General features: G+C 36.3%; 3 protein-coding genes across 7 annotated transcripts; all 3 read right to left on the bottom strand.

Annotated features, from left to right (window-relative positions):
- Nucleotides 1–1208: 1208 nt before the first annotated feature.
- Nucleotides 1209–27598, bottom strand: LOC124459282 (low-density lipoprotein receptor-related protein 4-like). The gene is made up of 13 exons (XM_047008770.1): nucleotides 27493–27598; nucleotides 26696–26959; nucleotides 26175–26288; nucleotides 25482–25604; nucleotides 25283–25417; nucleotides 24719–25118; nucleotides 4152–4555; nucleotides 3763–3921; nucleotides 3033–3111; nucleotides 2722–2807; nucleotides 2475–2574; nucleotides 2183–2312; nucleotides 1209–1952 (listed from the first exon to the last, which is right to left on the bottom strand). The coding sequence occupies exons 3-13, from the start codon at nucleotides 26266–26268 to the stop codon at nucleotides 1914–1916; spliced, it is 1749 nt and encodes a 582-aa protein (XP_046864726.1). The 5' UTR covers nucleotides 26269–26288; nucleotides 26696–26959; nucleotides 27493–27598; the 3' UTR covers nucleotides 1209–1913.
- LOC124459283 lies at nucleotides 5542–9820 on the bottom strand. 5 transcript variants are annotated; one of them, XM_047008773.1, is made up of 4 exons: nucleotides 9325–9666; nucleotides 8908–9248; nucleotides 7764–8811; nucleotides 5542–7669 (listed from the first exon to the last, which is right to left on the bottom strand). In XM_047008773.1, the coding sequence occupies exons 3-4, from the start codon at nucleotides 8075–8077 to the stop codon at nucleotides 7261–7263; spliced, it is 723 nt and encodes a 240-aa protein (XP_046864729.1). In that variant the 5' UTR covers nucleotides 8078–8811; nucleotides 8908–9248; nucleotides 9325–9666; the 3' UTR covers nucleotides 5542–7260. The 5 variants fall into 5 exon arrangements, with proteins under 5 accessions (XP_046864729.1, XP_046864727.1, XP_046864728.1 ...); XM_047008771.1 differs by lacking the exons at nucleotides 7764–8811; nucleotides 8908–9248 and adding an exon at nucleotides 9739–9820; XM_047008772.1 differs by having other exon boundaries at nucleotides 8908–9666.
- Nucleotides 9910–10739, bottom strand: LOC124459285. The gene is made up of 2 exons (XM_047008777.1): nucleotides 10639–10739; nucleotides 9910–10552 (listed from the first exon to the last, which is right to left on the bottom strand). Exons 1-2 carry the CDS (start codon nucleotides 10705–10707, stop codon nucleotides 10289–10291), a joined length of 333 nt encoding a protein of 110 aa, XP_046864733.1. The 5' UTR covers nucleotides 10708–10739; the 3' UTR covers nucleotides 9910–10288.
- Nucleotides 27599–27620: the final 22 nt, after the last annotated feature.

Raw genomic sequence — 27620 nt, 5'->3', positions numbered from 1 at the left:
ATGCAATAAGCTCAATGCGCAAACATCAATCTCGACGCAAAGAACTTACACTTTCAAGAGATCTTCTTCGGATTTCTTCTGCTTTGTAGGTGAGTCGGGAGTCAACGGGACAGCACGTAACGGTTTACAAAACACCGCAAATGCAAAAATTGACAATAATGTATTACAACCCTATTGTCATAAGAAGCACCATTTATGTTGACTGTTGACAGACTTCCCAGTCTCAAAATGACAACGTCTTTAAAATTTGATGACATTGTGTCAACATGGATTTTAATGTCGTGCAGCGCACTCGTTTATAAAGTAAAGATCAATAAAGATTAAGATTGAAAACTGTTTTCAATTTATGTTGTAGTAATCAATAAAGAAGTTTTTTGTACATCGTTTGAAAAAGTGATGTGCAATTGTTTTTATTTTAGCTAAAACGATGTGTAAATTGCAGATTGCACACCGTTAATTCGCACACTGATGTGTGTGTTAATATGCATATTTATGCAATTGGATTTTGGCTTTTGATGTACTTGCCAATTATATGTTCTTATTATTGGAGTCAAACAGCTTTACATTTCATCTTTCTTTCATCTAAGTTTCACAAACTAATTTTCTTTATTCCTAGAATGTGTAAGCCAGTTTCTTGTAATCTCAACAGTTACACTCATTACCCCTCTCTCAACCTTATTTCATAAAACATGGAAAAATTTAAACTTCTTCAAAATATGCTGAATTCGTGATAGACATCTTTACATTTACTACTGCGAATGGTAGAATTGGTTCAAAACTTGGCAGTTATATATGGGCAATGATTGCAATTCTCATTAGATATTCTTTTAAGGTTAAATGTTCTATGATTTTTATCCCATAATCATGCATTTTCCAACTATACACCTCGTAAAAAGAAGTCTCACATAAGAATTTGAAATTTCCGTATATGCAAAAGGTGAATCCCAAACAGCTTATAAAATGCCAATTGCAGTTGCCCTGTTCTGACACAGCAATGTAGGAATCTTCCTATACGTTTATTTATAAAACATGACTAACGTCATTCACCAAATGGCAGTTAGAAAATTACTGCAGGTCTAATGGCAGCTGCGCCTCATTCATCTCCTCAGAATTTATGACAAAATTTGTCAGAGGGGACTTCCTTTTTATGTTGTGTTTATTTACTTCTTTTAAGTTGGAATATTTTCTAATGAAACAAGATTGCGTAATTGCTTAAACACGTTTAATTCTTAATAACACAAACAAAAGGAACAGTAATTAAGCCAAAGATTAAACAAGTATTCATACGGCTACATAGAAATAGAATTTGAACTGACTAAATTTTTATAAGTACTTTACACATATATACATGATTAAATGTATGAAAAATATACACAGATCGGCAAATTATCGTAAACTACTAATGATTTACTGCTATTTACATTGTGTGTAAGCGGGTGTTAACATACACGCAGGATTTTTACATGAGAACTGTTGGTATTTTGGTACTAGCATGCGAATCAATAATATCATCATTTAATTTCATTTAAAAAGACAATTTCCCCCCGTAATACTTTACATAAGTCTACCAACTACAACAAATATTTACCATGAACGGTAATCGCCAGAGCACACAAAAAGTAACAATTAATGTTTTTGTTACTTTAATAATATTTTAATCTAAATAGAAGTTGTGATCAAAAATTTGACCAAATTTACTTCGTATTTTCACTTGTCGATGCAACATTACTGAAATGAATTGTGTGTATGGTGCATCTGCAAATCTAAAAATACGCTGCTCAAAAAAAATTCGTAGAGAACTTCTTCACATCTGTACAGTTTCAGCAATGAAAGACTAAGTCTTGTGAGATGTAGCTTAAATGGTGAACACACGGCATCTTTGAACCGCCTTAAAAATCATTTCCAATTCTCATTTACAGATCAACAGGTTCGGGATCTTTAGCAAAAGGTTCCTATGAATGAAACAGACTCAAATTACTTTGATGAAATCCATTACTAATCATCTAATTATAAGTTAAACTCGACAGTCAATAAAGTTAGGAGCATTTAGGGTAGCCGTTTATTGGATGTTACAGCATTCCAAAATCTAAAATTTACTTTGGGATAGGATGGTAAAAAATCAGGTAGTCAAAATAATTGAGCAGCAGGTTGCAACGTTACTCAATTGCAATGTTCCACAAACCTGCAAAACCTGCGGTGATTTTCTGAATCTGAATGGTAACAGACTTCCTACGCTTGTGCCAGAGTCTATAACTTCAGTGGTTTGTGTATAAACAGGATTTTCGAATCGTAAGGAGTCCCCTCGAGAATGGCTAGATAAAACGTTACATAAGTACAATTATTATACAATTATTCTGATTGGTTATTTAAAGGTAAAACAAGTCAACATATGTAGTTAATTGCAAATGCAAGTCAAATGAACGCAGTATCTATAAGAATCAAAACCAATATATCATTACAAACTTCACACCAACCTGTATCGTTTCTGAATCTTTTTATGACATACAAGCACTATGATGCCACAGGAAATGAAAATGAACATCACCAAACCAACACTTATACCGATAGTAATAGCTAAATTTTTCAAAAACAACTACCGATTACAATATCCGTTGGAATTTAATGCCTTATTCAAAACTTTCAGATGTCAAATTTTGAAAAAAAAAGGTGTGACATGTATACAGTATGAGAAAACGAGACACAATTGGCTGTTGTTCTTACCATTTTCACGAGCAATATTCGCGCTAGCCATATCATGTTCATCTTTTTTCAACTCGCAACGCTCACCAGTGTAACCATCATGGCACCTAGATAAAAACAAAACATTCAACTTGAACATGAAATGGTCAAATGGCTTATTTTGTTTTTAAATAAAAACTGCACAATGAAAAAAAAAGGAGGATTGAGCATTAGTAGTATAGTATTCAACTAAAAATAAAGTTTATTATGTTATTGTTATAAGTGAACAATCAAGTTTTCAAAGATACAAGTTTTACAAGCACCAAAATCTAACAATAAATTAAATTGCTTACGAACAAATAGGGCCACGTATCTCATTTCCAGGTAAACATGTTCCATTGTTGCATCTTCCTTTCTCGCAAAATAAAGCTTCTAAATGTATTAAAATATACCAAACTTATTACAAGATTTTTAGTTTAGAGCGCAGAATAAACAACAAAGCATATATGCAGTCAATAGCACTATTTTCTTTCGCATACTAGATAGTTCATGGGGCTGTCGGCGACATAAATTTTCACACTAACACAACTCGTCATACAAAGAAAGCACAGTATAAACCCCGATCCACAAGATACGATCTGGGAGTTAATAACTACTATCTACTTTACAGGATAAGAAATGGTCGATATACACCCACGGCTAAAACTAACAGCCGTTCAACGAACAATGACCGTTTCAATGATCATTTCTTCTCTAGAAGCAACATGGTACGACAATGCATGGTGATTGTTATGTCTGGAGCACTTATAAACACGAGAATCTGCAATCTCAAAAAAGTATTTTTCGCGTTATTGTGCTTTACTTTTTTACATTGGTGAGCAGTCAAAAACCGACTTAGGCCGAGCTAAAAAGCATTAAGTTGAATGGCGACCATACACGTGGCGGCGGTTATTTAGATCCCCATGATTATGCCACTGTATAAAAAATATACAAGTAATGTATAACAAAAGGTGCAGGGTAGATAAAGAATTTTTATCAATTGAGCATCAAAGGTCACGTCATTTAGAAATAACATAAACATACCAGAAAGATTACAGGTCTTTTTGTCAGGCAACAGTTGAACGCCATCAGGGCAAGCACATGAATATTGATCAAACCTTTTCCACTTTTTGGTTTTATTCTTTTGAGAAAGCAAACAAAGATGACTGCAGTCGCCATTGTATTTAAGACAAAAGTTGAAAGCTAAAACAAATATTCAAAATAAATATTCAGACGGCATGTCTGAATAATCCCTCAATATCGTTGATTGTCAGATAAGTGCAAGACTTATTAATACATGCAATTTTATAAAATCTGTGGGTTTACGAACAGAATTAAGTCTCAAAGGAAACTATAACACGGTCAATGCCATGACAAATATATTATTTAGGAATACACGATTTCAACACTTGTTCATCACTTGGTCAACTTACCTGCAGGTTGTCGTTGAGGATGTATCATATTTATTCCAAGTGTGTTCACTAATCTTTTCTTAAGAACTGTCACGTTCTTTCCAGTAAATTTATTTGCTTTATAAATTGCAAATTTACTCCAATCACTCCAGTAAATGTGATCTTCAAACAAGGATATCGAGAACGGATGGAAAATCGTATCACTAGTTAAGATTACACGACGCTTCTTGCCATTTAAATCACAATATTCGATCAGATCGAGTTTAGCATCCACCCACCAAATGCGATCTATTGTATAATCGATAGTAAGAGAATTTGGCCAAATGATTCTAGTCGTAATGATTGCTTTACGGCTGCTCGGTTCACCATCCATACCAGCCTTCTCGATTTTGGGTTCAACACCCCAATCTGTCCAAAACATCTCCCTATGCACAGTAAAAAAAAGTTTGAGAATAATTCTGCGATGATTTTCGCAACGCTAAGAAAGACACAAAACACAAGTATATTCGGAAAATAAAATAGATCTGGGGCCGGTTGAATAAAGCCCTTAACTACTTTTTAACTACACTTTTTGCAGTTAAAAAGTAGTTAAATTTAACCACGCGGTTAAGTCGGTTGTATAAAAAAGTAGTTAGCGCTAAATGCAGTTAATGCAATGACTCAACGGGATCCCGTTGAGTCACCTGATTTTTTCAGGTCCTGAGACGATTGCTTAAATTGTCCAACAAAGTGCGAAGATCGTATCTTCATTTAATTTCAAATACCGCACTGCATAAAACATTCAATGTCCTTTAAAGTTAACTATGCTGTGGAGCATAGTTAACTTTTCAAAACACAGTTAAATATGGCGGCTTTTAATACGTCTTATAGATATTTTTGAGCGAAATGTAATCGATCGGCAACGTTTACCTCGAGTTTTTAATCGACATCTTCCATGGCAAGGTTTTTCCGACAATGACCTCCGAAAACGGTACAGATTTGGCCGAGAATCGTTGCAGCATATCTCACGATTGATTGCAAACGATGTACGGCCAACAACAAACCGTAACAAAGCCTTGTCAACCGAAGAGCAATTGGTCATTGCTCTTCGTTTCTTTGCGTCCTGGAGCTTTTTGCAAGTCATTGGCGATACTCACGGTTATGATAAAGCCACTGTTTCGAGAGTAGTGCGTAAAGTCGCACTTGCATTGGCTTCTAAGCACGCAGACTACATCAATTTCCCATCAACAAATGAGGGAAAAAATGCTATTTGTACTGGGATGTATCAAATTGCGGCTTTTCCCTGCGCCATTGGCTGCGTTGATGGCACACATATACGTATAATTGCTCCTTCCAAAACGAGCCAAATTATGTAAATAGAAAAGGATACCACAGCATAAATGTTCAAGTCATTTGTGATGACAAAGGTAAATATGAGCATATTAAACATGTTTAATTAATATTCAAAACCATAATGTACTAGACTTCAAGAACCATAATATAATACACTTCAATAATCATAATATAATACATAATCATAACAATAGAATTTTACAAAGTTATCCACTTAATTTATCCTACAAGTATTAATACAACCTACTTAAAAAAAAATTTCCAAAAATTAATTTTATGCAGGCAAATTTATCAATGTGGTAGCACGATGGCCAGGATCATGTCATTATTCATTCATCTTCCGGTCCTCTACCATTGGTAGAAGGTTGGAAGAAATGGATCATGCAGCAAATAATGATGTGCTGTTGGGGGACAGTGGATATGCCTTACGGTCATTTTTGATGACTCCATACCTCCATCCAGTGCATCCATGCCAGAAAAAGTTTAACAAGGCACATAAAAAAACAAGGTGTTTGGTTGAAAGAACCATTGGCATTTGGAAAAGAAGGTTTCATGTTTTGCATTCAGAAATAAGGTATCAGTGAGTCTTTATGAGCCTTAATACAACATCAAATCCTAGCAAGCATGTTTACTCTATTTAGGATGAAACTAGATAGAGTCTGCACCATTATAATGGCTTGTGCAGTATTGCATAACATTTGCATTCTAAGACAAGAGCCTGGAGTTGAAGAAGATGAGTTTGGAGAAGATGCACTGGAAGAAGAAAATGAAGATGTTTTGTTGGATGCAGGGGAAACAGATGGAATAGCAGCAAGGGAGCATATGGCACAAACATATTTCAGTTGACTAGTTTATTAAAAAAAATGAAGGGGGTTGTTCACTGATTTCAACTATCCTCTCAAGTAACTGTACTTGTAGTTTGAGTTTTTTTTTCTTCAACTCTAGGTTGTGCTTGTCAAACAACATTTTTTCTTTTTCCAGTTGAAGAACCTCAACATGAAGTTGCTGAACATCATTTTTCATCTCTCCTTGAGTCTTTGGTCGTTTCCTTTTGAATGTTCTTGATTCTTGGCCTGTGAATTAAGTTCAATACAATGCACAAATACACTTTATAAGCTATGAATACAACAATGGATATAAACATAATTAAATGCTCACATTGTGATAGTGTGGATCCAGTATGGAAAGTATGTCTACTGCACACCGGAGATTTTTTTTAATAATATTATTGCACACCAGGCATGTTTGGGCGTGGCAAAATTCCGCCATATTTGTGGGCGTGGCAGGGTAATTCAATGATGCATGTGGTGCTGAGTATTCCTGAAATAACGCAGTAGTTAACTTTAAGCTCTTGCGTGTTTGTTGAATAGTTTACAATGGCAACAAGCATTTACAATTACAGTGTACATTTACAGTTTACAGATAAAGTAAAAACTAAAAGATAAAATATCGCATTTAAAGCTATAAATCCTTGAGTGAGTACAACTCCGTCATAGTTCACCAAAATCATTTTCATGCAAAACATGTGGACATCGAGGAGGCATGAGCCTCACTCTATCCACAACTTTGCTAACTTCAAAATTTGACGCTCTGTGTTCTTTAAAATATGGTAGCCGATGTTTTGGTAGCTTATAGTCTTCATCACCGTTTGTATAAATTTCTGCAATGGCTCTCGTGGTACGAGGACATGAAACGGGCTGAAGAACGCACCAATCTACTATAGATCTATGAACCAAAACCTCATTAGATTGGGCTCCAGTTTTCTTGTGAGTACCCATAAGACTATAAAATCCTTCTACTATAGCCTCACAACCACTTGTGAAAGAGCTACGTCAAGGGCGATGCACATTTCTTGACCAATTGACCTTATTATATCTTCATTTGTGTACATGCTGGTGTACACAAATTCTTCGTTGATCGTTGCTTTCACTGCCTTTCCCGAAGAAAATTTCAGTGTAAACCACAAATCTAGTGCAGGATCCTCAATGCATTTAAGGGAAATTAGCTGCTCCTTTTCAAATTCTGTCACTGGTTGGTGCTTTTCATCGATGAACACATACGAACGACAATTACCAAGACCTTCCCAGACCATTCTCATCACAGTTTCTTTAAATTGCTCCAAGACATTATCACTGTTATGCGGCAACAGTTTCAGTAATGGTTGGTCGTCTAGTAGCTGCATGACATGAGGCAATTGGCAAACATACCTAAAACATGAAGATGTAGAAAGATTAGGTAAGAATGTCATGTGATAAAGTTATTACACATAGTAAGGCCAAGATAAATATTCCCAAAATATACTTGAAAAAATCGGCAAACTCTCTTTTCCCGCGAAAATCCCAAAGATGTCTTCCAGCCCTGCTGACTTTGATCCGCCCATTAGCGTGAGAAAAATGACAAAGAAGCTTTGTTAGTCCCTCAATGTCAAACACAGCTTCTAACTTAGTGATGTTGTCGATCTTAATGTTTTTGTAGCGAGATGCTGGACACATTGGAATATCTTCTGTGAGTTTATAAAGACCATCTAGGCAATCATTTGGTGATCGTGCCTCCCAAGTTATGTTGTTTCCCAGTCTTGTCTGTAGACGGTTCTTCGACGAGTTGCTCACTCTCATTGACTAAGAGCCATCCTTCGCAGACTTGTATTCCATGAAACGAACATTCTTCAATTTGTTCTTTTGTTAATTCATGCCAATGTTTTGCAAGTCTTGGCAACAACTTTTCAGCTGGTTTTACAACATCTCCGTCCTTAAGTCGCTTTAATTCTGTCCTGATGTCCTCCAAGATGTCAGTGACTATCGGAAACCAAGCAACAATTTTCCAGGGAGGTACGTTTAAGCTCTGACATTTGATCATTAACGAAACAACTGCCTGAAACACATCAATTATTCCACATAGATATATGGCAAAATCTTGACCTCTGAGTTGGTATTTTGTCTCATCACAATCATCTTTTTTATCTTCTCGATTTGCACTGTATGCCGTAAACAAAGCGGGATAACTATTGTAAATTTTCTTCCATTGATCGAAAGCACAACAGGTAAATCACGTGGTTGCATATGTAACAGATTCGAGCGTTTTAATCCTTGATTTTTGGAATACGTCTTGTACACAGCATGTTCTCGGCCACTTCCAAATAATGTGTGCAAGCGATTAGAGCGTTTGATGATAAGCTTGATAAAATTGGAAGACAAGGAATTTTCACGTAGCAAAACGATCGCTAGGTCTAGCCAGTGGGATGCATCCCAAGGAAGAAGAAAGTATGGATCTGGTTTTCGATGCATCCCCAAAAGCTCGTATAGTTTCGTTTGAAATGTACTCGCTTGGTACTGTCCATCAGCATGAACATCTAGAAGCAATTAGAAAATGAAAGTAAGCCAATGGAGAACGTGTTTAGCAAATTACTCACACATCGACTCAGTCAGCTCTCATAATAACATCCTACCTCGCAACAACCTTAAATCCGAGCTAGTTAGCTGCAATGATCGTTTTAAAATTTCAATTACTTGTACGGCAAGTAACCTCCTCTAATAGGGTCTTCGTTATCGGAATCTGCATCTCTGTACTCGTACACTAGTGGAGCATCAATTGGCATCGCAGTGCGTTTACCATTCACAGGTAAAAAGATCATTATGGCCTGATTCGTGTCTCTGTGAGGAGTAGATTTGTCTATTGCAACTGAAAAGTGGGGGCAAGCCAGTATTTACCAAATGTTTTTGTAGATACGATGCCTTTTGCTTAATGACGTGGATATATGCAGCCTTTATTATATGTGGAAACTGCTTTCTATAATGTTGGAAGATAGACAGCTGAGATTAATGACAAAACCCCTGCAATACAAAAAAAACCCTTAAAATCAAACCTTCCATGTCCGATAGTCCCAACGTCTACTCCACAAAAGGAAAGGAATGCTACCAATGACTCGTACAATAAAGCCGCCGTCTTGATCTTACATATTTCTATTCCTGCATACACCAGCTTAACGTTAGTGTCAATGTTTCTTTCCTTTCGTGGTTTCTGACTCAAATGATACTGTAAGGCCTTCATATGAAATTGACCAGCATTTCGCATTGAACTACAGTTAACATGTTCGAGAATTCTGTTCTTAAAACTGTACCATTCTTGGTTGGATCCTTGTGAGTACTTTTCAGTTCGAGCAACATCATAGACCAGACCAAGACCCCAGGATTTGTTTTGACCATTCCTAAAAGTTAAGGAAATGTGTTAATAAGATTACATCTATACACTTTGTATTCTACAATTAACAATCACTTGCATTTTTTAAAGAGGATTTCCTTTGATATATTCGTGGCAAGGAACACAGGTTACGCGACATCCATATGTCAGAATATCGACTTGTATTTGTTCGCAATTGGACAATTCCACCAAATTGCTGGCAGCCTTCACACCAGCATCGCTAACAGTTTCTATCTCGGTTGTTATGGGATTTTGGTTTGATCTTTTTCTAACAGCACCATCCATGTTTAATGCCTGTAATCTGACTAGAATTTGGTTGACACCATCCTCAATTCTAGCAATAGGATTGTTTGATACGTCATCAATCTCTTGCGATCCTTGTTCGTCAAAAAAATCTGCTACCGTGGATTGTATTTTCCCTGCTGTGTTGCTATCCTTAGTTACCAATACATTTGGAAATATAACATTCGTATTTCCAGTATAAGAAGTACTGGTCTGAGTGCTGTCATCCTCATTCGCATATACCTCATGACCAAAAAAATGGACGTGATCGTGGACGTGCATGACGATGACAGATCTGTATTGACTGTATTAACATTCTCGTCATTTGCAATCTGCTCTACCCTTTGTTAAATCTTTTTTTGTTTGAACAATGCTTGAGCCTTCACATGATTTACTGGCACAATGACTGACATATTATTTCTTTTCTCTCCACTATGTTTTCTTGCCCAATGCCTTTGTTTGTACGACTTGGATCCTCTTGTCAACTCTTGTGAACAAAGCAAACATATGTGTGGATCACATTGATCCTTCTTCACCTTCTTCTCCGGTGGAGCATTGGAATTCAGAGATGGTGATGGTCGTTTTCGTCTAAATATGGCACTCCATTTTTCCTAAATGAAGATATTTAGTATTTCTTTAGAATAATCTTAGAATTCATTCAGAGCAATTTGAAAAATGATGAAAGGACAATGCTCACCTCAGCTGATTGTTGCGATTTTACATTGACAAGTTCGTTTGTCTCATCTTCCTCAACTTCAGAAGTCATTTTCAGAGCACGTTAAAAAACAAAAGAGGACCGAAATGTGGTTTTAAAAAGCGTGAATGCCTCTTGCTTTTTATATAGTTATTTTCCGAATGCCGAACCAACTCTTGCAAGCTCTTATTTATATTATAATTATTAGGACATAATTTTTGGGCGTTATCATGACTTGCAACTACGCCATTCCGTTTATAGAGTACCGTCGTTACCTACATCCTACCGCAATGCTACATTGGGTAGAAAAAGTGTTCCTAAGTATTTTGAATTTACATACAAGATTTCCACTGAAACCACAGATTAATAATTATATACGTATTTTCCTATTTGTCTAGTAATATATGACTTACATTTTACAATTTATCATACGGTATATTCACACACTACACAACATAATATGACAATTTACAACAATTATATCAAAATAAACCCACTAATAAAATAAGTCTAACAGTAACTTAATACTACTTTCTACAGTGGTGACACCTACTTTATGAAATTATAGCTTGTGGCGACGTCAGCGGTCATGCAGGTCATGCAACAATGCATGACTAAACGTTTTCCCAGAAATGTTTAAAATTGAACGTAAAATTGTTTGAAAAATAATTTCGCATTAAGTTTTAAACATCTATACTCATATACTTTTTATTTTTTAGGCGAAATAATATTAATCTAAGGCTTGTTTCCAAACGTCGAAATTTACATGCGCCGAACGCATTTCAGGCAAAGAAAAATGAGACAAATTCCTCATTATCTTTTGTTTTTCATGCATTCGGCATTTGTAAAGTTTGTCGTTTGAAACGGGCCTAACACCACATTCTAACAACGCATTCATATTTCATAGCGCGTGGATCTTGTAATGAAAACTATAAATACTGCTCTGTAGAATAATAAAATCACTTAAATCAGTTCGTTCATTTAAGTTCATTCATGTTATTCATGACGAATAACACGAACTCAGCATGGGGAGCATGCTGCGTTTGCTTTGCTATATTTTGAGGAAAAAAAAGGATTTTTCAAAGTATGCGCCAACCACGGTCCGCGAATGATAATTTAATTGACAGTTCTGTGCAGTCGTGGGCGAAATTTGAGATATTCACATCCAATTCAAACGGAAGTTATGCGTTGAGAAATGACATTTTTATAAACAGTAACTTCCGATATTTTAATAGCAACAAAGGCTTACAAAGCAAAATTCAGTCTCTTGCAATATCACACCCTGTATCATCAATATTGCTTAAATTACTATTTTTCCTTCCAAAGATTTTGCGACGTACAACATGTTTGACACAACAAAACACTGAAAAGAGCCTGTGTACACCGAGATTAGCGATACTTCGTATATTAATTTAATATTATTATGCTTTGATCGTCATATGCGCACCAGTGCACCATAAAATTTATTTTGCACACCAGCACACCAGTAATTTCATAGTGCGCACCGGAGATCTCGTTGAAAAACGACATACTTTCCAGTCTGGATGTGGATGTTGTTGGTATTGGAGTCTTGCTTAATTCCATGTCCTCACCACCCTCATCTTCTTCGTCGGTTTCGACCAAAGTGCTCAAGTGAAATGAATTACTCTCTTTCTCTGCAAAACGTTAAAAAAACATAGCACAATGAAAAGATGAAAACGTATTACCTTTTTTGTTTTACTGTATATTTTTCCATTATGCAAATAAATAATCAAAACTTAAATCAATACAATTGTCTCATTCAGCATATAGAAATCATATTTCGTACTTTGTATTTATAGCATCGAATTCTTCGTAAAACAACTTTGGCAATACTCCATCCTGAAGACATATTCGGTTATTTCAAGCCGGCCATTTTATTTCGGGATGGGTTGGTTGGTATAAATTATTTTGTTATGTTTAGCGTAATGGCGGGAAAATTTAAAATCCCTTGTGTAGTATTAAAACGTAAGCAAAAGACAATAACAAAGTAGCATCTTGCTTCTGCTTATTCATTTACGCAGAATTCTTCTATGCATTTTAAAGAATGAGATTTTAAAGATCATAATTACCTACAAATGTACCACCAGACTCGAAGCCTCCTTGAATACCTGAGAATGAAGTTTCATCTCCCAAAATATTTATGATTTTCTCCGTTGTTAAAGGTGGTGGTTTTGTCGCAGGACCTCCCCCTGTTTTTCTTTGCGAACTCATTATTTCAGCATTGGTTTTTTTAGCAATCTGTGCCAGGTTTCTCCATTTTTCACGCACTTCTTTGGCGTGCGATTTTCAAACCCCAAGCTGTTTATTTGCGAGGTTATCTTCTCCCACAACTCTTGTTTTTTTGCATTTGTTATGCTACTTGAAAATTGCCCTCGTATTGCATCCAAATTTTTCTCCACAAGCTCAACAAGAAGAGAGCATTCTACAGGGCTAAAATTGTTTTCTTTTTTTACTTTTATTTGAGGACTCAGCTGTGATTGATAGGGAAGACATCTTGGATTGAAATGATATAATACATCTACCAATGATAACAGTTACACAACGAATGCATGATTATGATGTAACAGAGAAGAGATGTGAGTCATTTGAAAACAACTACAGAGTAATCACCAATGAATTTTATAAAAACTTCATTATGCAATATCAATATCACAATGCAAGACAATATATTGTCTTTAAATGTACATTAAGCAATTTTCAAGAGTCAGATAGCTGAACCATGAGAATTAAATAGTCGAAAAGAAAAAGGTTAAATATTTTTGAGAATAGATTTTAAATTAAATAAGTTAAGAGGAAATATTCTATGTACCTGGGGACACTCAAAATCTATAATAAACAAAATGGCATGAGTTTAACAGGATAGAAATGACAATGAAGACGAAATGAATACAATATTTATTCTATATCCCTATGTTACGTTTTAATGACAGAGGAAAGATATGTCATAACAGTTGTGAGATTATATTGTAACTATGATGACCTTTAAGAAATGTTTGCTAACAAGTCTATCAATAAAAAGTCTATGACTGTCTTCTTTTGCTCATACAGTCATACCTGTGACTAAATGTCTTGTCATAAAACAATGATTAATTTTTTTGATAACAAGATTTCTTTCAATGATTAGCAAAACAATATCTTTCTCTTTTATACACTATTTCTGATAGCATCAATGGCTGTTTAAAGCTATTCAAATACTTACCAAGATGCAAAAAGTAGGAAACAAATAGAACTCCCAAGCTTTAGACAAAAATAGGCTAATAAATCACAAAGGCATGAATAAAAGTTCCATAGCTAAGGCTCATTAACAAGTATACCCAATAGTTTTTATAACACAGTTTTTGAAAGGTAGAATTAAGAACAAATAAGTATTTTGTGTATAGCTGTGAAAATAACATGCCACAAGCCGATAAAACACAGTTGCTGGATTACATGACTACTAACTATGACAACTCAAAGAAATGTTTTCTAATAATAAAAAAGTCCATCACTGTCATCTTTTACAAATATGTGTGACTTATGTCTGTACAAACACATTTCTTTCAAGCATTTTACTCAGCTGTTATAAAGAGAAACGAGACGACCCTTTTAATTTGTTACCCTCAATCTCTCAATTTTAAATTCTGTAAAAGCGAGGCCATTCAATTATTTAAATCCTTGCACATAGAACACAAAATGAATCAATTTGAGAAAAGTTCATTGTTTCGTTTGCCCAAGTCCGTTATATATAATTGGTACATGAAATAAAGCAGTCCTTGCCAAGACTCATATCATTCGTCAACATCGTACTGTATTACACAGAAGATAAATGTCCATTTTCTTGAGAAAAGTCCAAAGTATATGCTACAATTTAATCCGGATACCATGTCATCGTGAATCTTTTATTAAATTTTCTTTTCGCTTCATCAACATCCATAAAAACGACAATAGTTTGCCATATTTTAAGATTTCTACATAAGCCAAGAGATTTTTCATGATTTTAAAGTCATTTTATAGTTCACTTGCCCGCCATTACAAAGCATAAATTGATTAAACTTTATATCATTTAACGTAAACAACATTCCACGCAATTTCCACGCAAGTTAACTACGCAGTTACTTAAAGTTCACCTGAAATGCAAAATTCATATTTCTGTTTATTTGACATATAAAATGTATATATTGCGTAGACTATTCAAAGAAAATTTGAAAACAATCCCATGATTATTTTAAGAGATATCAACGTGTCAATTTGTGTTTTTTTTGAATAGAAGTAAAAAATATTCCGTCGGTTTATCGTCGGAAAGTACTCGGCGTGACGTAATAGTTGCCATTGACATTTCGCGCGAGAAAGCGGCAAATATGAATTCATAAATAAAGTTTGATTTTGATCGGCTATTTTAAGATGGTTTACTGTGTGGCATTTAACTGCAAAAACGGTTCTTCTAAGTACCAATCTAACCTTTAAAGAACCAACCTTTAAAGTGGTTCTATGACGAAAACTTTACGTTAAAAATCATCGATTTTAGCATTCAATAGTTTAAACACATATCAATTATTGCTTTCGTAAAATGTAAGCAAAAATAATAATATAACGAGGAAGTTATGAACATTTGAAATGTCTAATTTTTTTTTTTTTTGTGACGGCAAATTCGAACGAATCTAATTCGGAAATTTTGCCATTTGTCGATAATACTGAGCCGCTTGCTTCGCCTGATGAAATTGCTGAGTACGAAGCTACAGTCGCAAAAGAACGGCGGGTTGAAGACATGCTGCAAGATCGTTTTGATGCCCGTGTTGACGTTACTTCATGGTAAGATGTCATTCTTAGTGTGTTACTTTGATCTAAATCGTCTGCCGTTAGCTATGATAAGTTTATGGAAACATACAATTTAGCCAATATTAAAGGTGTGAATGTGGCCATTGTTCGTTGGATCTTGTTGTCAACCCTCAAGAGTGCCGATGTTGCATGGAAATAGAGCAATGCCGTGGTAAAATGTATCAGTTCGAAATCGATGAAAGGAAATGCATTTTGGATCACCCTGGCTTTAACGAAGTTTGCCTGAACGAATTTGTTCTTCAAGCAGCTTCGTCAGGTTTAAAGACCAAAGGTCATCGCATGATACAGACACTTCATTTTGTATTTCCTTTAAAACCTTAGTATAAATGTATATTATATATTGAAAGTTTGCTTGGATGTATTATTGGTTCTCTCAAATTGTGAAAATTTATCATCTGCAATATGTGTAAGTATATAATAATTGCAACTTGTGCAAACCTGACGCCGCTCTCTTGACGTTGTTGGTGTTTGTGACTTCTGCCAAATAGTAGGTACGGCACCAGGTTTGAGCCGTCTAGTCATACCACCCAAATGGAATAAACGCTCAAAACAATCATCCGAGAAGTGATTCGAACAAATCATAAATCGAATTTCGCGCGAACTCGGATTAAAGTTTGCGCGCTTCGTCTGAACAAATTTAACCCAAATTCTTCTCAAAGACTCGTCGTTTGGGCTTTTATGTAATGAAATGCCTGTACTTCTATCAGACTTATAACTGCAATCTTGCACGACACAGCGTGTTGAAGGCATGTTAAAAAAATTGAGTTTTACAACCTTTTAAATCTCTATTTGTATATAGTGTTATATTGTAAACAGCCGCGAGTTAAGACTATGACGTCACAAGCACCTTCCTTCTTGAAAATTCAAATATGGCGCATTTTAATGGCGGCTTTTAAAGTTCAAGTTTTATCGCTACGTAACTTGAGCAGCATGAAATACATTGCGCTAAAATTTCGCCAGAAGAGATTTTTTTACATACACTATTAATCTATGAAAAAAAAAACGAGAGGCAAAATTTTCGTCATAGTACCACTTCAACTATCCGACAAAATACGTTTTTTGCAACACAGTTAAGTCAAGCAGTTAAGGAGTTAACTATGGTAGTTAGCGTTAACTATAATTAAAGTTAACTACGTTTTTATACAACCGGCCCCTGACAATTTTCAAAAGTTAATGTTTTGTAAAATGCATCTTTCGCACAATCTGCGCGAAGTGCTGGTTCACTGCTCTCGAAACTTCACTCGAACGATGGGACTGTATTTTGACAATTGTATTTAACACTTGATAGGATATTTACAGTGGTTTGTGCACGATTTATGATACGGAGTTCCAAACGTTGGTTCTTTGCGACACAAATATGTTATTGAAACGTTGAGATTACGGCCAACCGTCAATCTTTAAACTTGAAACTTATTCAAACGCTATCGCCTCCTGCGATACGATTTCCAACTTATCACTTTTGTACGTCTAACAACGACTGTTTTTCCGAATGCCGAACCAACGCTTGCAAGCTCTTATTTATATTATAATTATTAGGATATGATTTTTGGGCGTTTGCATGACTTGCAACGCGCCATTCCGTTTATAGAGTACCGTCATTACCTACATCCTACCACAATGCCACATTGGGTAGAAAAGGTGTTCCTAAGTATTTTAAATTTACGCACAGGATTTCCACTGAAACCACAGTTTAGTAACTATATACGTATTTGTCTAGTAATATATGACTTAACATTTTACATAAACATAATATCCGTTATATCTTAGTATCAAAAATATGACACAGTCACACTCTACATAACATAACATGACAATTTACAACACACTCCCCACCTTGATTAGTCCCACTAATCAAGCATATTCTGTGTCTTCCAGACAGAATCAAGAGCAGCAGCTCTTTTGGGTCTGCCCGTATTTTCTACCTTCCTTCCTTTCAGTCCTTTCTCTCTCTCTCCTCGCTCATTCTCGCCTTCGTCGTGCTTCAACTCGGTAGGAAAGAGTTTTTGGACGGGACGATTAAGGTGAACGACTTTACCGTTCCTAACTAACCGAACCTTAGCGCCTCTAACCACACCATCTTTTCCTACAAACAACTCCTCTATTACACCTGTTTTCCAATTTCCCCTTTTGACATTATCCTCATAAACAGTTACGACATCTCCCTTTTGCACTACCCTATTAGTATTGTCTTTGTCCTGCTTATGAAACTCTCTTAAATCAACTAAATACTCCTTTCGCCACCTATTCCAGAAATGCATTTTTTTCTTACTCAAATACTGATACCGTTTTTTACAGTAACCCTCATCAGACTCCTCTTCACCAGACACTTCGTCTGGCATGGACAACAACCTTCTTCCCGTCACCAAATGCGACGGAGTTAGTGGTTCACTACCCACCTCGTCGTACGTGTAAGTCAATGGCCTAGAATTTAATGTTGCTTCGACTTCTACCAGTATTGTCAATAATTCGTCAAATGTCAACCTCGCATTTCCTAATACCTTCTTCAAGCACCTCTTCACTGACCTAACCATCCTTTCAAAAAATCCACCCCACCAGGGAGCTCTTTCTAGATTGAATTTCCACTCTATCCTATTGTTTCCCAAATACCCTTGCATTCTTTCATTTTTATAGAGGTTTTCTAAAGTCTTGACTGTTGCTTTGAACGTTTTTGCATTGTCTGACACCATTAATGATGGGGTCCCCCTCCTAGCTGCAAATCGTCTTAGGCATCTCACAAATTCATCCGCAGACAAATCTTTAACTAAGTCTAAATGTAAGGCCCTAGTTACACAACATGAAAATAATGCGATATAAACCTTATCTGTGCCCCCCGGTGCATTCTTCACATATAATGGTCCTGCAAAATCTACCCCTGTTTTCGAAAATGGTTCTGATTGCTCCACTCTAAATGCTGGAAGGTTTGCTTCGCTAGGTCTATTGTATGATTTACCCTCTAATTTCTTGCACACGATACATTTGTTGAGAATCGATTTTACCCTTTGTCTTCCTTGGGGAATCCAAAATCTAGACCTTATCTCAGCCAAAGTAGCCCTTACCCCACTATGATGTACCTTCCTGTGGCTGTGCTCAACTATTAATTCTGTCAATCGACCTTCCTTTGGTAGTAAAGTAGGAAATTTCGTTTCCTCTTCCAAATCTGACTCTGCTAGCCTACCCTGACATTTTAACAACCCATCCTTTTCTACTACGTTGAGCTGTACCTCTAACTGCTTAAACTTATCTTCCTTCTTTAACCTGTCCTGTGAAGCCTTTATCCAAAGTCTTTCTGCTTTCTGTAACTCCTGACTCCCTAACTCCGTGAAAGTCAAATCCTCATGCTTCCCTTTGGTCCTAGCAATCAAATTCCTGACTAACCGTGCAACCCATGCTGTTATACGAAATAACCTTTCCACCCTACTGTATCTATCTATACAGATAATCTGGTCTATACCAAATTTCTCACTAGCGTCTACTACTAACACAGCCACCTTTCTTTCTTCCTGAACACTCTCCTCGGTCTTACTCACTACAGACTGAGGCCATTCCTGCTCTAGACTGCTCAACCAATTTGGTCCATTCCACCAAATTGAATCCTCTTCTAACTTTGACGCAAACACCCGCGACTCCTAAGTCTGCAGGATTTTCTACCCTGGACAATGCCCCAGCTTTCCTTACTCGTCAATGATAGTATCTCATTCACTCTATGTCTCACAAACTGCTTCCATTCAACTCTATTCTGAATCCAATACAAAGCAGTGATGCTATCTAACCAATATCTTGTCTTCAGTTTTCCTACCTGCCCTTCTAAAGCTTTCCCTACTGACTCTACCAATTTAGCTAACATAAGCGCAGACATAAGCTCTAAACGTGGAATCGTCAGTTTCTTAAGTGGTGCAACTCTAGTTTTCGCTGCCAATAATTTTACATGAACGGTAGAGCTTGTGGGACAAACAAAATACACTACTGCGCAATAAGCCTTCTCACTTGCGTCGCCAAATCCATGGAGTTCGCACGACTCGACCCTTTCGATTACCTCACTGTAAACGCATCTATTAATTTTAATTCTTTGAACCCTAACTAAATCCTCAATCCACTCTAAGTATATCTTTGCGTGCTTACCCTCTATTTTGTCATCCCAATCAACCTTATCAACACACAATTGTTGAAACAAAATCTTCATCAAAATAATAACGGCACTAATTAAACCCAACGGATCAAATATCTTTGCTAATGCGCTTAGCAGGCTTCTCTTTGTTAGTTTCGTCTTATCACCTAAGTCTTCTACAAACTTTCGTAAATCAAACGTAAACAGATCATTGTCACAATCCCAGCCTATACCTAAAACCTTTGCGCAGTCATTGTTATTTAGAGCCCCCAAACTCCACTGTGTGAATGTCTCGTCGTCTGAATCTGTAGTCGTCGTCACTTTGTTTCCGCATTCACGTTGCTCTATAAGCGCTCGCACGTTTCCATCATTCGTAAGCCATTTTCTTAACTTAAACCCGCCTTGGGACATCCTAAATTTTGCTTTCTCGTACAACTCGATTGTTTCCTGTGCGCTCTTGCCCCCCGAAACTAGATCATCCACGTAAAACCCCTCATTCAATTTCTGAGCAAGCACTGGATCTGTTTCTGCAAATTGCGCAATGTGATGTCTAAGCGTAGCGTTAAGCAAGAAGGGCGATGCATTTAGTCCAAACACTACTCTACAAAACCTATACACTACAACCTCTAAATTACCATTAGTCGCATCTCTCACCCACAAAAATCTCAAATAGTTCCTGTCTGCTTCGTCTACTTCTACGTTCAAAAAGGCTTTCTCAATGTCTCCTACCAAGGCCACTCTCTCCCTAAATCTAATTAATATGTCAAACAACAACGGCGTTAGTGGTGGTCCCACATGAAGACAGTCATTCAAAGAAGTCCCTCTCTTACCCTCTTTTGACGATGCGTCATAAACAATTCTCAATTTGGTTGTTTTGGCCTCTTTACGTATTACGGCTTGATGGGAAGGTAATGAACATTTACCCCAGGTTCAGACTCATCTACCCTTTCTATAACACCCGTTTCTAGCTGTTCCTTTATAATTTTATCATATTCTTTCAACAATGATGGCTCTTGACAACCTCTTTATCTGCCCTTTCATGCGTGCTAAACTATTTGAATAATTTGACGGTAAGTGCTCATGACCCTGTTTCCATGGCAATTTTACTACATATTTTGACCCATTGAACTCTATTTTGTCAAGCAATGCTTCATGCACGTCATTAGTCTCTCTTACTCCAAGCGTTTCTAAATCCCACAATTTACTCACATCCCCATTAATGCTGTCTGCGTTTTGTGTTGCAATCTGTGAAACTAAATTAACGTGTGCGTTTTTCAAGTTCGAGCTCCTTTCAGTGGACCGCTTATTACCCAACCTAAACAAGTATTGATGGCAACGGGTTCGTCATCCTTGCCCTAATTATCTCACCTTGTTGAAATGCCCAAAGGTTATCCGCACCTATCAAAACATCAACATCTAACGTGTCCTGCTTCAAATTAACGTCTGACAACCACAAATCCTTCAAATGCGAATACTTGTTCTTATCTACCTCAAGATGCTCATTTTTGATCGTGCAAATATGAGGAACTACTAAAGCCTCTACGCGTATTTTACGACCTCCTCGAACTGCCGATACCTCGCAATGAACAACCTCTGTCATTCTACCTTTGTTACTTCAACCACCGAATGTATTAACTTCCAACCATTCTCGCCTAGCAACGTTAAGCTTGGCACACCTCTTCGCGTCACACGTCACAAAGGATTTCTGACTTCCCGAGTCGAAAAGCACTCGCACTCTTGTCTTACCCTTTCCTATAAGTACTCCCTGCGCAGTTTGAAGAGCCACTCTACTTCTAGTACTAACGTGGACATTAGCTACACTAACCTGTCCACTTTCTTCCCGACTATTTCTTTCATCCTTCTGGTTATTATTACTCTTATCACATATGGAAACATGATGACCCTCCCCACATACGCTACATTTAATACGTGCACGACAATCTTTAGCTACATGTCCCTTATTTAAACAAATGAAACATCGTTTGAACTTACGAAGAAGTTGCATCCGTTCTTGCCGCCCCGTTACCTTGGTACATTCGTCATGCTTGTGCTCTCCACAGCAGAAAGCACAAAACAATCGGTTGTTGCGGCTGGCAAACAAAGCTGTTCCTGGTTTCGTCTTCTTCGTTGATCTTCTTCTTTCTCTCCGACCGCTAATTTGTGGCATTCCCGCAGCTCCACTTCGGCTTGTAATGCGTCGACAAAATCTTTCATGCCCCACTCTAAGTAGTCTCTTCCCCTGGTAATTGTCAGTTTTAATGAGTTCGGTATCTTTGTTAGCAGATTGGGCACGACTATCTCGCAGTACGTTTCCTCCTTTACACCGAGCGCCTCGAGTCCTCGGTAATTTGTTTCGACCGCGTCAAAGAACTTGCGCAGCCTCGTCGTGTCACTCTCGTTGTATACGGGTTTTAAGTTCATCAAATCATTTACGTGTGCCCTTTGCACCATCACTTTGCTCCCGTATCTCCGTTCTAACACCTTCAGTGCTTCTGCATAGTTAATCGAAGTCAGAGCAAATCCCGAAATTGCTGACTTGGCCGGCTCCTCCACCAGTCCCCTCAGATAGGTGAATTTGTCTACCTCCGACAATCCATCATTGTTGTGGATTGAACTTTCGAAAGAGTCCCAGAATTCACGCCAATCTTGTATTCTGCCCGAGAACTTTTTCACCTCTAGTTTAGGCAGCTTCACTCTACAGCGTGCCCCACTGGATACTGTACTTGTCGATGTGTTGGCGAGTTCCTCGTTTCGTTTGTTCGTCTCTATTGTGCTCAGCGCTTCGTTAATTTCGGCCAACGCACCCAAAACTTCGCAGCCGTATTCCGATGAGCTGTCAATATCTGCTGCAATATCGTCATCCTTTTCCAACAAGCTCTGAATCTCATCGTCTAACTTCGAAATTGTATCCAATTTCTGTACGAGTACAAGCCGCATTTGTTCCAATTCGACTTTCCTTAGTGGCGCATTACCGTTTACCATACCTCGAACCTTGTTTACAACTTTTGTGGCGTACGATTTGTGCCCACTCCTCGACTGTCGCTTTCTTGTCAGCTCTGACATCGTGAACAACCCTTTTTTATCCTATCTATGTGTTCTCGAATTCTGCTACTCTATCCGGCTCGAAGGACCACGTTTCGCACAATCTGCGCGAAGTGCTGGTTCACTGCTCTCGAAACTTCACTCGAACGATGGGACTGTATTTTGACAATTGTATTTAACACTTGATAGGATATTTACAGTGGTTTGTGCACGATTTATGATACGGAGTTCCAAACGTTGGTTCTTTGCGACACAAATATGTTATTGAAACGTTGAGATTACGGCCAACCGTCAATCTTTAAACTTGAAACTTATTCAAACGCTATCGCCTCCTGCGATACGATTTCCAACTTATCACTTTTGTACGTCTAACAACGTCTGTTTTTCCGAATGCCGAACCAACGCTTGCAAGCTCTTATTTATATTATAATTATTAGGATATGATTTTTGGGCGTTTGCATGACTTGCAACGCGCCATTCCGTTTATAGAGTACCGTCATTACCTACATCCTACCACAATGCCACATTGGGTAGAAAAGGTGTTCCTAAGTATTTTAAATTTACGTACAGGATTTCCACTGAAACCACAGTTTAGTAACTATATACGTATTTGTCTAGTAATATATGACTTAACATTTTACATAAACATAATATCCGTTATATCTTAGTATCAAAAATATGACACAGTCACACTCTACATAACATAACATGACAATTTACAACAGCATCAAAACAAATTTTAAAGTTTAGTAACCACAAATACAATTAATAGCTTTTTTTTTCTTGAAAAAATATTTACGACGCTTTACAACGATGTGTAAATATCGAGTTTGAATTATCCGCTACAGTGTAGGGGTCTCCAAACTACGGCCCGCGGGCCAGATGCGGCCCGTTGGGCCTCTCAATCCGGCCCGCAGAGACACTTAAGGAAAAAAATAATACTATTAAACAAAATAAACTTCGTGCAGAAAGTTCACCTTATGACGCAAGCAAACTAGCAAGAGTGGCTTACGTCAATTTTTGTCCGAACTTCCTACTTCCGTTTCAAGCACATTGCGAAATTTAAAAAGCTGAAGGTAACGTGGAAATTTGTTATATTTCAATGCTTCATAATGAAAGTTCATGTGGCCCTCTGGCTGTAAAGTTTGGAGACCCCTGCGCTACACGTACAGTGGGTTATCAAAAAAAGTGTTCCCCCATAAAAAATAGGTTTAGGTACATAAATTACAGTTTAAAAATATTATGATAATCTAACAAGATATATATATGTAGCAAAGAACAATACTCAAGCAGTACTTTACGCACTATGAAAATGCGAAAAGCTAACTATCGTTGAATTATGTAAAAATATGCATTTTCCATTAGTAATTTGAGACAATAATCAAGGTAACAGACAAACTCACAAAACGTACATATGCCAAAATGTCAGCCCAGCAACAATGAAATAATTCGGTTGATTAATACATATTGCAACAAAACGTAACACTAACATCAGGCAATTTTCAAAATACACGGAAAAAGGCTGAGATGTCAATTCCCAACAGCATGTGTGGCGAACAAATAGATTTTGCAAAGTTTATGAACTAACAACCCCATATTTAATGGAGGGCCAATTTTTGGTCACACACTGTACTTTGCTTTGCAACTGAAATAGAAGGCTAGACTTTATCCAAACTTGTTTCATAAATAAATTGCACATTAGTGCATTAATATATCAGTATAAATCTCAATAAATTCCCTAAACACGAATTGCCACTTCAATGTTATAAATTTTCAAATCAAAAGTCGTTCCTTTTACAATTCCTTCTCGTGAAAACTGGGAAACCGTACAACGAAACTAAGAAAATATTTACTTGTTTAATGTAAACGAAACTACAGAAATTTCTGAAAAATCGACGTTTGCAAATATATCGTGAGAATTTTTGTAAATCATCACAATCACGGCAATTTTACACTTACATATAGACCGTGATTAGAGACGCAAGAAATAATCAATTCCTTAAATTCAGATCACGTTACGTTCACAATATTCTTTTAGTAGCAAATGCTTTAACAATAACATATTGATACTAGGAAAAAGAAAATTTGAAATTTACCTACCCATAGTAGGGATGAAGTACAATATCGCGTGGCATATCCAAGTTAGTATCGATTAAAGTAGAACGATATCGACCATCTAATTCAGAAACTTCAATTCGTTTTCTTCCAGCATCTGTCCAATACAACTTTCCTGTGACCCAATCTACTGCAAGACCATCTGGGGAAGCAACATTTTTAACAATAATTTTTTTATCATGTTCTATTTTGCTACTCAGGTTAGTCTGTTGAATTGAATTGCTTTTAATGCCAGTCCAAAACATCAAGGCCTTGCCAAAATGATAGTCTACTGCGATGATTCCTGCGAAATGAGGAACTATGCCAAAGAAGTCGGACTGTTTCTTGTGTAAAGTGAGTTTTCTGATGGAATAATGATCAGAAAATACGAGGTACGGGTGTCTATCTAAAAATAAGAAAACAACAAGTAAAAATAAAATTTGAGAACAAATGGGAGCATTCCATAGATCAAGTATCAAACAAACAGAAATATATCAAAGGAAACACGAGGAAGACACTAAACATAAATAAATACATGTCCTTATAAATATTTGCAATAATTATAAACACCTATAGCTTTGCAAGTTCGATGGTCCTTATCCAAGCGATAGCCAGCAACACAACTGCATCTTAATGGCTGGACAGTCTTGTTAAACACCTCACAGATCTGACTACACTGCTGAAATTCATCACATTCGTCAATTTCTAAATAAGCAAAAAAACCATTAAGAAATTGCAAAGAATACAATTCGAAGTTAACAATGTTTACTTCTACAAGTCTTTTCATCTTCTTCAAGTTTATATCCTGGACGACAAGAGCAAAAATGACCAAATTTTAATTTGTTACATTTATGGTCACATCCACCATTGTCATTAGAGCATTGTGGTTCACCTAGAATAGACACCAACACACAAGTTTCTAGTGCATTCATTTAAGCATTTATAAACTCTAAATTGTTACATACATCGTGACACATCAAATTAGCTAAAAATGCATGAACATTATATCACTATATAAATATATGTTTGAGGACATTTTACTAAGAGATGCCAATTAATCAGCCTATAGCTCACTTTTTAGCAATTATGTGCAATGTAGGTTGTGACAAACTCATTCCAAGGTTGTAATTCTTATTGATTGGTGCTGTTTTTGTTAAGGGTTGTTTTGATAATAGTTTAAAATCCTGTTTAAATAATTTGAACCAAATTTACTGTCTATTCATTTAGCTAACTGTAAAAAAACATTAACTTTTCTTTTAACATCTACAAGAGCCAGATACAACCTGTGTTAGTTAAATTTGACAAATTAGTTACAAAATTCTAGCTGTGCTAAGTTATGTAAAACAAATTGTTTTCAGGTTTATATGGGCAAAGGTCCGTTGTCAATAGAAATATTTATATTTTCAAACAATTAAAACTATTGAGAAGAAATCTGTCAATTTTTCTACAAAACTCAGCTTACCACAATTGTACTTTTCATCTGTACCATTGGGACAATCATTGTCACCATTACACAGCATCAATCTTTTAATGCACTTTTTAGAAATGGGACACATAAACTCATCTTTTTCACATTCTACAAAACCCATAATCACTGACTTAAAACCTGTTTGACTGTTAACCTAAAGTTCATCATTTATGATAATCAACATGTAAAATATCAAGTCTTCAAAAGCATTTGCTTTAGCAATATTTTAAATAATAATTATCTCTTATGGATTTTAAGCAAAACAATTATATTTCAATATATTAATTAATTATACTTCAGATGGATTTGTTTAAAGTAAAATTCCACAAACAAAACAGATCTTCTCAATATAGTGTAAAAGATATTTAAGATGAGAATATATGATATTCATATTAAAGAATAGGAAATCAAGAGTATGTAACCAATGTGACAACTGTTATACACTAGTTTCATCCTAACAAATTGTTTTACACTAGTTTTAATGGTACCATAGTTAAATTGACTAAATTTTGTACCTTTACTACAGTGCTTTTCATCATCACCAGATGTGCAATCACAGTCACCATCACAAACCCACTTATATGGAATACAACTTCCATCCTTACAGTCAAATCGATCAACATTACATTTTTTTCTATGTTTATGAGTTGAATTACAATTAGGTGGTTCATCAGATTGATCTTCACAATCGTAGTGACCATCACAATATGCTTCTTTCAAGATGCAACGCTTCTTTGTTGTACACTGGAACTCCAAATCATGCTTACACTCTGTATAAGCTGCAATTAGCAGAAAATTTAGTTTACTAATCCCATGTACTTCACTCATATGTGGGAATAAATGAAAAGCTTAAAAGACAAAGTGTACGAACATTGGCACAGGTCAGCAAAGTTTTGCCGATCTAGTTTTGCTAAATAATGTTTTTAGGTAAGACTGCTGAATGCTGATTTCAGTTTCAAAGACTGAATACTTATGCGTTTTTCAAAACAGTACATTCTAATCAGTAGCAAATCCAGGGTAGTCAAAATACATTACTGAAATTTATTTCCATTTAATTTAAAATACTTTGAAGTGAATCTTATTGGGAGTATTTTAGTGTTAAATATACTTTGGAAAATTTTAACCAACAAGATTGTTAAAAATACTGTTGAATTAAAACGAGCTTCCATAATTTATTTTGATGTACCCTAGATTTACCACTGGCTCTAAAAATTTGGGTTCTGGGTGCATAATTTATAAAACTGTAACAGTGACTTGTTTCAAGATACATTGTACCTAGTCCCAGTTGACAAGATGAATGAGCCAAACTTACTGCAATTTTCTTCATCAGAATGGTCATCACAGTCATCATTATGATCACACTTCCAATTTATATCAATACACTGGTTATTATTGCATTGAAATGATAATTTAGGACAAGGACGACACCTATTATATGTA

The sequence above is a fragment of the Xenia sp. Carnegie-2017 genome, unplaced genomic scaffold, assembly GCF_021976095.1.
Source record: "Xenia sp. Carnegie-2017 unplaced genomic scaffold, XeniaSp_v1 HiC_scaffold_71, whole genome shotgun sequence".
Taxonomy (NCBI): domain Eukaryota; kingdom Metazoa; phylum Cnidaria; class Anthozoa; order Malacalcyonacea; family Xeniidae; genus Xenia; species Xenia sp. Carnegie-2017.
The sequence above is the reverse complement of the archived record's forward strand: the minus strand, read 5'-3'. Positions and strand labels throughout refer to the sequence as shown.

Coding starts and splice junctions, on each gene's coding strand:
- LOC124459285 (XM_047008777.1), bottom strand. CDS start 10,707: ATGACTTCTGAAGTTGAGGAAGATGAGACAAACGAACTTGTCAATGTA. Junction 10,553..10,638: donor AATCGCAACAATCAGCTGAG/GTGAGCATTGTC, acceptor ATCTTCATTTAG/GAAAAATGGAGTGCCATATT.
- LOC124459282 (XM_047008770.1), bottom strand. CDS start 26,268: ATGTGTCCCATTTCTAAAAAGTGCATTAAAAGATTGATGCTGTGTAAT. Junction 4,556..24,718: donor GTACTTCATCCCTACTATGG/GTAGGTAAATTT, acceptor TACTGTGCATAG/GGAGATGTTTTGGACAGATT. Junction 3,112..3,762: donor AAAGACCTGTAATCTTTCTG/GTATGTTTATGT, acceptor TAATACATTTAG/AAGCTTTATTTTGCGAGAAA.
- LOC124459283 (XM_047008771.1), bottom strand. Junction 7,670..9,324: donor GGGACTATCGGACATGGAAG/GTTTGATTTTAA, acceptor TTCATGTTTTAG/GTATGTTTGCCAATTGCCTC.